The sequence below is a fragment of the Pteropus vampyrus genome, unplaced genomic scaffold, assembly GCF_000151845.1.
Source record: "Pteropus vampyrus isolate Shadow unplaced genomic scaffold, Pvam_2.0 Scaffold231, whole genome shotgun sequence".
In the NCBI taxonomy this organism is placed as follows: Eukaryota; Metazoa; Chordata; class Mammalia; order Chiroptera; family Pteropodidae; genus Pteropus; species Pteropus vampyrus.
The window spans coordinates 508,372-518,297 of NW_011889012.1; the positions used below are offsets into that span (position 1 = coordinate 508,372).

At 69.1% G+C, this 9,926-nt stretch overlaps 1 protein-coding gene across 4 annotated transcripts in view; it reads left to right on the forward strand.

Annotated features, from left to right (window-relative positions):
* The window catches only part of DOK7 (docking protein 7), a 12,234-nt gene extending 2,939 nt beyond the window's left edge, over window positions 1–9,295 (forward strand). The window contains exons 3-6 of one of the 4 annotated variants that reach the window (XM_023519679.1): window positions 2,208–2,286; window positions 3,627–3,746; window positions 4,789–4,902; window positions 4,999–5,640. In XM_023519679.1, coding sequence (XP_023375447.1) covers window positions 2,208–2,286; window positions 3,627–3,746; window positions 4,789–4,902; window positions 4,999–5,506 — 821 coding nt within the window. In that variant the 3' untranslated portion in view covers window positions 5,507–5,640. Of the gene's footprint in view, window positions 1–2,207; window positions 2,287–3,626; window positions 3,747–4,788; window positions 4,903–4,998; window positions 5,835–8,869 lie in introns of those variants that run through there. The other 3 variants (XM_023519677.1, XM_023519678.1, XM_011373799.2) reach the window with 3 other exon arrangements.
* Window positions 9,296–9,926: the final 631 nt, after the last annotated feature.

Genomic DNA, 9,926 nt, shown 5'->3' on the forward strand with positions numbered 1-9,926 from the left:
TGCTCGGGGCCTGGCTGTGCGGTCCAGGCCCCCCACTGGATGGGGCCATTGCCCCCCACGGACACAGGCCGAGATGGCGGCTTGGAGCAGCTGGGGACCTCTGTCCACGTGACCCCCACCCCGCCCCGAGCAGCATGTGTCCCTCACACAGCCTCACTTGAGGTCGAGATGGCGAGGGCTCAGCGCTTGGTCCGGCCAGGTAGACGGGGACCTCTGGGCAAGGCCATGCACTTGAGGACGAGGTCGTGCTGGCTGCTGGCCGCCCGGGGCCCTCGTTCCTGAAGGAGGGGGCAGGCGACGAGGGCAGTGTGCCGCTGCCGTGCGGGGGGCCGCAGCAGGGGGCGGCCCTGCCTTAGCCGCACCAGCTCAAACCCGGGCCGACGGCCGTCAGATGATGGCCGGGCCCCGGCTCGGGGCGGCTGAGGGTTGGAGATGCAGAGGGAGGTGGCCGGCTGGTTTGGGGCAGTGGCTCTGGAGCCGGCAGGGCGGCCGCAGCCAGGCCTGCGCACCCCCACCCCCCAGCTCGGGGGTCCCCAGCGGGAGAGCGATGAACACAGCTGTTGGCCGCCTGCTCCCAGCTGGCAGGGAGGAGCCGGACAGGGCATCGGTCAGAGTCCCCTCTGCTGGATGAGCCCTCGGGACACCTGGTCTTCGGCTCGCGGGAGGTTGTGGCGCTGGGCGTCCAGAGCAGTGGGTGGGGCGGGGCCCCTCCCCCAGCTCTGTTCCCTCCCTTACGTGGCCGGTCCGGAGCCACGGGCCACAGTGCACTTGGCACATGGCGGTCCTCCCGCCCGTGAGCCCCTCACAGCACCTGGACAGGGCGGGGGGCGGCCTGTGCCCTCGCTTCCCTGCTCGTCCTGTAAGGGCAGGCTCCAGCGCTGGCCCCCCCCGTGGTCGCAGACTGCCCAGGGGTGGCACTGGCCTGCCCTGCCCGTGGAGCGGGCCAGGGGACCCGTGTTATTTGCCAGGACATCATGTAACAGGGCTGCAGGATGGTCTCCTCTGCGGCCTCAGAGTTTAGAACGCCCACTCGTGGTGCAGGTGGGCGTCTTCCCACGAGCAGGGTGCAGACAGGGTCTGAGGCGGGGCCCTGAGGAGGTGGGAAGCTGCCAGCAGCTGTGCGTGGGGCGGGGCCTGCATCACCGGGGAGGGGCGGGGCAGAGGCCGGTCCCCGGAGGGCGGGCCTGGAGGCCCCCCTAAGGGCAGCCCGGTTCTGGCGCCGTGCCCACGGCAGCCTGTGCCCAGGCCCCATCCCCCTTGCACTGGGCAGCAGGAGGGACATTTATGAATTGTGGCATTCAGTAGGGACCGTTTCGGGTTTGTACGAGGAGCCAAATCCCCTCTGCAGGTTTAAGACCACCTGTCACGTTACTGGTAAGTTCGTGGTCTACTTCGCCCCTCTGCTCCAAATTTCCCACTGGGGGTGGCATTTGGGCCCGGAATCTGTCATCCTTCTGTGGCCACCGTGCCGTTTGCAGACCAGAGTGATTCTGGGTGCCAAGTGTCCAGGGAGATGACTGGGGACACTCGGGCCAGGGAGACACAGAGCCGGGGGCGGCTGCCACCCCAAGGGCCACCCTGCCAGGTCCACTGTGCCAGCTCGCGCTCTCACACCGACCCTCCGAGGCCTGCGCATCACCCCCACTTACAGGCGGGGCCCTGGACATCCACGCGAGGTGGAGCCAAGGTCCACCAGTGGCCCAGCCCCACACCCCGCCTCACTGTGAGCAGCTGTGGTGGTTCGGACGCGGCCTCTGTGGAGCCGCATCCCACATCCCAGTGCGGGAAGTTTGGTCCTTGGGCACCAAGGTCCAAGTGTCTCTGGTGGCTTCTCCCCCCTGGGATCTCACTGACAGTGTCAGGCGGGGTGGTCAGGGGCCAGCCCTGTGCCTGTCCCCTCCGCTCCACTGAACCACGCACGCCCTCGTGGCTCAAGAGGGACCCCACCCTTGGGGAGCCGGGGAGGCCACCAGGCCAGCGTGAGGTCAGTGTGTCCTGGAGGCCTTGTCACGAGGCTCAGGCCACCCAGCCGTGTGAGATGTGCGCCCTGCCCCAGGGAGCCCCTGCGGTCAGCCCAGCTGGTGTGGGGGTGGCGGCTGTGTCCCCAGGCCTCAGCAGCGGGCTGAGTCTTGGGGAGCGTGACACTGGGCAGACGCCCCAGTGGAATGCCGCTGGCTCCACCCCCCTCGTAATGTGGTTTTTTATAGTCGGGGGACTGATTGTGCTGTGGCCTCTGCCAGCTGACTGTGAGCTCGGGACGACATGCCTGGCCCCTTGTGGGAGCTGGTGGGCCTGACGGCCGCGCGGGGCGGGTGGCGGCCAGGACGGGGACGCTGTGAACGAGCCGTCAGCTGGGGGACGGGCCCTCGCCCTGCCTGCCCTCCGGCCAGGGTCTGGCGTAGCTCTCCGCTGGCACGCCTCGGCTGGGAGGGCCACCCGCTGGGCCGCGCTGGGTGGCGAGCCTCGTGGGCGTCTCAGCGAGCCCGCCTCCTGGCCCCGCTGGGCGTCAGCTCCCTCATCTCTAAAGGAGCAGGTCTCTCGTTTGGGGGCATCGCCTGGATGAGCCTCCCACAGCTGGAGGGGGCTGCGTCTCCCTCGTGCCCATGGTGTGGGGCGGTGCCATGTGTGGGGGGCGGCCGGAGCCCCCGGGTCCCTCGACGCGGGGAGCCGGCGGTGGCAGAAGCTTAGTGTGGAGCTCGCCTGCCCCGCCCGTCTCTCGGTGGCTCCCGGGGACTGTCCACTCGGGCGTGTGCCTTTGTTTGGGCAGCAGGCAGAGGGCGAGGGCCCCGGCATTCCTGTGCGGTGAGGCCACTGTGGCGGCCCGGCCCCACGTGGCCACGTACCATTCACTGGCGGTGAGGGATTTCATTCACTCTGGCCAGGGAGGGCGGGCAGCCTGCTGACTCACTGGCTGCTCCCTGCTCGGGCAGCGGCCCCAGGTGCCCCAGACTGTGGTCCCATGCCCGGCCTTGCCCTGCTGGGTGGCCGCCATGCACAGCCTTGGCCTTGCACGTTTATGCGTGGGCTCCAGTGTCCTATCGAGGGCATGCACTGCAGTGGGCCAGGACGCCAGCTGGCCCGGCCCAGGGGCCGAGTCTTCATGGGGCAGATGCCACGGCACACGTTACGCCAACACCCGTACTCACCCTCACGACAGCCCTGGGCGAGCAAACTGGCTGTGAGCGCCCTGACGAGGCCGAGGTCTCACACCGCCCCCACCCCCAGATGAGCTTGGAGGTGTGAGGGGGCCGCTGGGCTTTCCCGTGCCGTGAGACGCCCTCACTGGCCCCCTGGCCCCTTGTCCTGTCCTGGGACATGGGAGGCAGCAGATCAGGGCGGGGCCCGGACCAGCCAGTGGGACCTGTGTCCCACCCTGTCCCTGTCACACAGCGAGGTGGCCCGGCACCTGGACGCGTGCGTGCGTGCGTGCGTGTGTGTGTGTGTGTGCGCGTGTGCGCGCATGTGTGACCGGTGGGGTTACTGGGGCCCTAAGAGGTCATCCAGGTGCTCGGGGACACCCCTGACAGGTGGCCTCGTGGCTTTGCCCAGGTTTCCCGCCCCTGAGCCACCCTGCGGGGGTGCCACCCACCTGTGCTCTGGCCGGCTGACGCGTCTGTCCCCTGCAGGGGCCGGAGTCTTCTTCCTGTCCTCGGCCGAGGGGGAGCAGATCAGCTTCCTGTTCGACTGCATCGTCCGGGGCCTCTCCCCGACCAAGGGCCCCTGCGGGCTGCGGCCGGTCCTCCCAGGTGTGTGCGGGCCGTGGTCCGTGGCAGGGTCCCTTGGCCGCCGCCCTGCCCCCACATGCAGCTGAGAAGCCATCGGCGCTGGCCTCGCCGGCAGACTCCAGGGGTGCAGCCCTTTCTCTGTGGGGCTGGGCTGTCGGGGCGCTCCGGGCCACCTCGTGCTGCAGCTGCTCCGGGCAAGGCTCCCAGACACCTGAGCAGCCCCGTGTCCCAGAGTGGGCCAGGGGCCTGGCTCGAGGTTGCAGGGACCTTGTGTGGGGTCAGGACCAGCTCCGTCCAAGCCAGCGCTCGGCGGGAAGCCGCCCTGTGAGGCGGCCTGGTTGGGGGTCTCAGGGAGCAGTGTGGTGGGGAAGGGTGGCCCGGAGCAGGCCGTGTTCTGTCCCCGCTCCCCCCGCTGTGGCCGAGCTGCCGTTCCCCCAGAGCTCCGGGCCAGGGGCTGTGCCAACTGGGCTCCTCCTCACGGGGTGAGCTACGTTCCCCTAAAGACAACCTGGGGGGCCCAGGCCCAGCCGCCTCCCGAGGGACAAAGGCTGGTCCTTGGCGCCAGAGACCCAAGGTGGCTGGCGGTCCTCTCACGGCAGTGAAGCAGGGCCTGGCCCTTTGTCCTGCTGAGAGATCGAGGCCTGTGGCCACACGGCGGGTGGTCAGTGAGGCCAAGTGCAGTCCCTTTGCAGGACCCCCTGGGCAGGGGGAGGCGAGCAGTGGGCGGGACCCCCTTCTCCCAGGCTCAGCCTGCAGCCCAGGGGAACAGGCTGGGAGGAGGGAGGCGGCTCCGCGCCTGAGCCCCGCTGCTAGGCTGTGCCAGACGGTGCGGCTGCGCCCTCTGCTGGCGCCATCCTGCCTTGCAGCTGCATCGGGGTGTGGGCGGCCGGGAGTGGGCAGTGGGGCTCCCAGAGGATCTCTGCGTCGCTGCCCTGGCTTTGGGGCTGGGCCGAGGTGCACATGGTGCTGACCCTGCTGGGCTCACTGTGCTGTCCGGAGCTGTGGCCGAAGGCCCTGTGGGCAGAGGGTTGGGGCTGCCCCTTCTGACTCCTGTCTGCCACAGACCCCGGCCCCGGGGGCCCCGCGGAGGAGCGAGGGGCCCAGGAGGCCCTGGAAGCCCTACAGCTGGAGAAGCGGCTCAGCCTCCTCTCCCACTGCGGCCGGCCGGGCAGTGGAGGTACGGCCACCCCCAGCCTTTGTCCCTGTCCCTCCTGCTCGTTCCTTGTCCCCTGGCCCACGACGGCGGGAGCACTGAGCCTGCTCTCCCTCTCAGGGGACGACCGCAGCCTGTCCAGCTCGTCGTCAGAGGCCAGCCACTCGGACGTCAGTGCCAGCAGCCGGCTCACCGCGTGGCCGGAGCAGTCCTCGTCCTCGGCCAGCACATCGCAGGAGGGGCCGGGACTGGGGGTGGCCCGGGCCCCCGGCGAGGCCGTGTTGGGCGCCTCGCGGCCGCCCAAGCCTCTGCGGCCGCGGCAGCTGCAGGAGGTGGGCCGCCAGGGCTCCTCGGACAGCGGCATCGCCACCGGCAGCCACTCCTCCTACTCTGGCAGCTTCTCGTCCTTCGCCGGCAGCAGCCTGGACGTGTGGCATGCCGGCGACGAGTTTGGCTCGCTGCTCAGCCTGCCGCCGGCAGCTGGGGCGCCCGAGCCCAGCCTTTGTGCTTGCCCCCCGGGGACAGCCGAGTACCAGGTGCCCAGTGCCCTGCGGCCCCATTACGACACGCCCCGCAGCCTGCGCCAGGAACCCAGGGACCAGACGCCGGCCGTGCAGGGCGGCCTTGACGCCAGCGCAGCCGGGGACTCGGGCGGCCAGACGTCCGCCGCGTGTCCCTCCAGCTGGCTGGGTGCGCGACGGCGGGCACAGGGGACGGAGGCCCTGGGCAGCGAGGCGCCGCCCAGTCCGGCCCCCGGCGAGCCCCGGGAAGCAGGCGGCCCCCACGCGGGAGCCCCTCCGGCCTTCTTTTCCGCGTGTCCGGTCTGTGGAGGACTCAAGGTAAACCCTCCTTCCTGAGCCGCCGCCCCGAGAGGGCGGGCGTGCCCCTCCGGACAAGACGGGAAGGGGTGCGGGCCTCCACAGAGGGGCGCCCTTTGCTGGCAGCTGCGGGGGTGGGCGGGGTTGGGGTGGCGGCCGGAGGGGAGGCCCGCAGGGCTGGGAGGCCTGACTCGGGTGCAGCTGGATGTGCGCTTTGGGCAGGCAGGTGGCCCGCAGAGCCCTGGGGCCCGGTCAGGGCTGGGGTGCGGGCCGGCGCTGAGTCGTGTTGGGTCTGGCTGGGCCCTGGGGCGCTGCCCCAGTGGCCGGCTTGCCCCGCCCTGCCCTCCACACTCCCCGGACAGCCGTCCCTCACATTTCAGGCCTGGCCCCCCACCTCATAGCACAGCCACAACGCCCACTAGAAAGCGAGACCATCTACGGCAGCTCCAGACACCCGCTTCCCGGGGACTTGAGCTCGAGGTGGACCTCCCCGTGACTCCCCTGTGTGTGACGAGCTTTCCCCGTTTGTCCCTCGCCTCCTCTCGAACCTGTACCCGTAGGTGGCCTATCTTACAGGGAGGAAACTGAGGCTCGGGAGGCCTAGGGACTTGGGAGGGGTGGGGCTCGTGACTCTGGGCCCCCTCCCGGCTCACCCCGCACCAGCTTTTCCCTGGGTCTGAAGGGTCCCGGGTGCGGGGTGGGCAGGCCAGCCCAGTGGTCGCCTCCGTGTGGCAGGCACGGTGGGGTGAGCTTGCCCGAAGGCCCGGCTGCGAAGCCCCGGAAGGCAGCGGGCAGGACCGGAGGCCTGTCCCTTGTGTTTGGGGGGACCCCCATGCACAGCCCGCGGGCCCCCGTGGCACCACGCGCCCTGTGCTCACCCGCACAAGGGCAGCTGTGTGGCCGGGGCTGTGCGCTCATCCTGCGATTCCGGACGCCCCGTGGGCGGCATGGCCCGCGGCCCTCGGTTCTGGACCCGCTGGCTCCGTCCCGCGCTCTGGGATCAGCCTGCCCCCCGCAGGCGGCTCCCCCGTGCTGTGCCACGTCACCGTCACTGCTGGCTGGGGGATCCCGTTGCCCTTGCATATTTTTAAAATCTGACACTATTTGTAATAAATTCTTAGACTGGAAATAAAATTTTCTTTTCTTACCATCTTGTTTTTTTCCGTTTGGCCAGCCCTGTCCACCCCCTGCCCTGGCTCTCCCAGTGGGGCCCCTGACCAACCTGTGTGAGGCCATGCCCAGCTAGGGGGCTTCTGGCCCGATCGTGCTAGACGTGTGGACATTGAGTGGCAACCTTAGACGCCCCATGTGGCCCTGTGTGTGTGTTTTCACGTGTGTTATGGGTGCACGTGTGCATGTTTGCATGTGTGTTGTGCATGGCGTGTCTACACAGATATGTGGTGTGTAACGTGTGCAGTGCATGCGTGCACGTGCTGTGTGTGCATGTGCGTGCACATGTGTGTGCATGTTCATGTGCATGGTCTGTGTGGTCTATATGCCACAGCAAGATCCTCAGTAGTCCCTGGGGCTCAGGCAGGTGGCTGCCCATGTCTGAGTGAGGTGGACACCCTGCTTTCTGGGCCACGGAGTGTGCTGGTTCCGTGCCTGGAGACCCCCACACCCATCCCCCGTGTGGCATGCCCATTTTCACACCGCTCACCCCTGTGGGGCCACTCTGCAGCGGCCCCAGGGGGTGGGTCCCGCAGTGATGCAGGCGGGGAAAGGCGGGTTTGGGGGCTGAGCTGGGGCCCCGCCTGCGGGCTGGGTGGCTCCAGGCAAGTCACTACACCTGTCTGAGCCTCAGTTTCCTCTTCTGTAGATGGGACACAGTCCCTACCTCCCTGGGCACATGTGTGAGTGCTCCACAGAGGCCTGTATGGAGCCGTCATCACACATGGTCCCATTGTCCCTCCCCAGGGCCACCTGGGGGGTGAGGCAGGAGGGCCGCCGGTGTGGGGACCGGGCAAGGCAGGAGCTGGGGGCCGGGTGCGGGCCGGTTGGCGTGAAGCCCTCACCCAGAGGAGGGAGGGGTCCTTCCTGGGAGGGGCCACGGACCGTGGTGGCCCTTAGGGACTGTTGGGCGCTGTGGTGCCTCCCGTGCTGGGTGAGCCAGGAGGGGGGCCTGGCCCCTCAGATGAGTGTGCCTCAGGCTCCCCTTGAATCCCAGGGTGGTCTGGGGGTGGGGGTGGGGACAGGGGGCCTCTGCGGAGCCAAGCGGGGCCACCAGGACAGTCTTTCGCCCTGGGGACGCCATAGGGGGTCCTTCCTGTCACCCATTCTCTTTCCAGTGTGCCCGGGCCTCACTCCTGGCCGGAGATGCCCGGAGGGGCTCCTGTCTGCTGCCGGCTTTGCTGCCTCTCTGGGCGGGGCGGGCAGCGTGGGGCACTTGCCAGGGGCCCTGGGCCTTCCTTCCGAGTGGCAGGCTGGGGGCAACCCTGGGGGGCGGTGCAGACGCTGGCCAGGGGTCCCCCTTGCTTCCTGGGGCCACGAGGCCCAAGGTCAGGCCAGGCCCACGCCAGGTGCCGGGTGCCGGGTCCTGACTCTGGTCACACCTTCGCCCGCCTGGCGAATGGGTAGAGCTCCTGCGCCCCATTCCAGCCCACGGCCCCTCAAGGCCCCACTGCTGGTGAGGCCGGACCCTTTGCGGTCGGTCAGCTGCCTCTGCTGTTGGCAGGGCCCGTCTTCCACGGGGTTTGGGAGACCGGGCCCCGAGGTGGTGCGTGTGCAGTCATGGGCCACCACCCTTCCCTCCCATCTGCTGGCGGCCAAGTTCCCCGCTCTGAGGCCACTGAGGCCCCCTCCTTCTCTGGCTCTGTCACACCTCTGACCAGGCAGCTGGAAGAGGCTGTTGTGGTCTGGAGCCCTGACTCGTCTCCTGGGGCCCCAGGCCAGGGGTGCATCTCCCAGAAGTAGGCGATGGAGGCGGGGCCGCGAGCCAATCAAACTACTCACAGGACTGGGGGGGCCGTTTGGCCCGGCCCGAGTTGCCGACAGGGCCCACGGGAAGGCCCGGGGTGCGGGGTGAGGGCCCCGGCAGACGAGGAGTTGGTGCCCCAGGCTGGTTGGCCCTGTAGGTGGCCCAGCCCCCCGTCCTGTGTCGCTCGTCCTTGGGGTTGGCGCCCTGGTTTGTGGGAGCCTGCTGGACAGACTGACACGGACTCTTTCTGGTTTAGGGAGCGGCAGCCGCACCCCCTGGGCTCCCCGTGCATCCAGGTAGGCCGGGCTCTGGAACCAGCTCTTAGACGTGGGACGAGAGGAGAGCACCATGGTGGCTGCAGTGACAGCCCAGCCAGAAAGTGTCCAGAAAGGGCAATGTGTGGCAGTGGACAGCAGCAGATGGCACTGGGGAGTGGACAACGGGGACGGCAGGGCAGTAGCATGCAACTGAGAGGAGGCCCGGCTGGGCGGATGGGGCGGCTGGGCACAGCCAGGCCACCCAGGGGTGCCGAGGCCTGCCAGGCACGGACACCGGGGGGAAAGGGGAGTGGACAGGAGCCCTGGTCAGGGGGCGCCGAGGACCATCCATCCCGACAGCAGGAGGCCACAGGCAGCCCTCCCAGGTAGCCCTGGCGGTGTCCCAAGGACATCATCCCCAGGGAAGACAGGGGAAAGGGAGTCCCTTTGGCTCCTTACGCTCTGAAGTGGCGGTGGCCCCGTCCCCCGTGGGAGAAGCAGGTGGGAGGCTGCTGGACAGGGCTGGGCAGGGCCTTGACCCTGCTCTCCTGTACCGGGGCCCCTCCCCCAGCCAGTGGGGAAGGGGGGGGTCAGTGCACATCTGGTGGCTCGCCCTGGGGGTCCTACCCTGAACCGCACTGGAGCAGTCTCTTGGACAGGGGGGTGGGGAGGGAGAGAACTTGAAGTGCCTGGAGTCATGACAGAGATGTCACCAGACGTGTGGGTCTGTGCTCAGGGGAGGGATCCGCTGTGGGGACCCACCAGGCCAGCGGTCCCTGAAGCCTGGAGTAGGCAGGGAGATCTGGGAGCTGGGGGGAGGGCAGGGCATTGGGGGCCTGAGGAGGACAGGACGGACGGATGGGGGATGAGGGTTGAGGGTGGGCGGCAGGGGGTGAGGACAGAGGAGTGTGATCCCTGGGCCCCAGTGGGCCGGTGGGCAGCTGTCACCCCGTCACAGCAGAGGTGGGGACACCCTTTCCAGAAGCTCAGTGGTGACGGGGAAAGACAGGTACCTGGGTCAGGGAGGGGTGGGGTGGCGTCCCAGGGCGGGGGGAC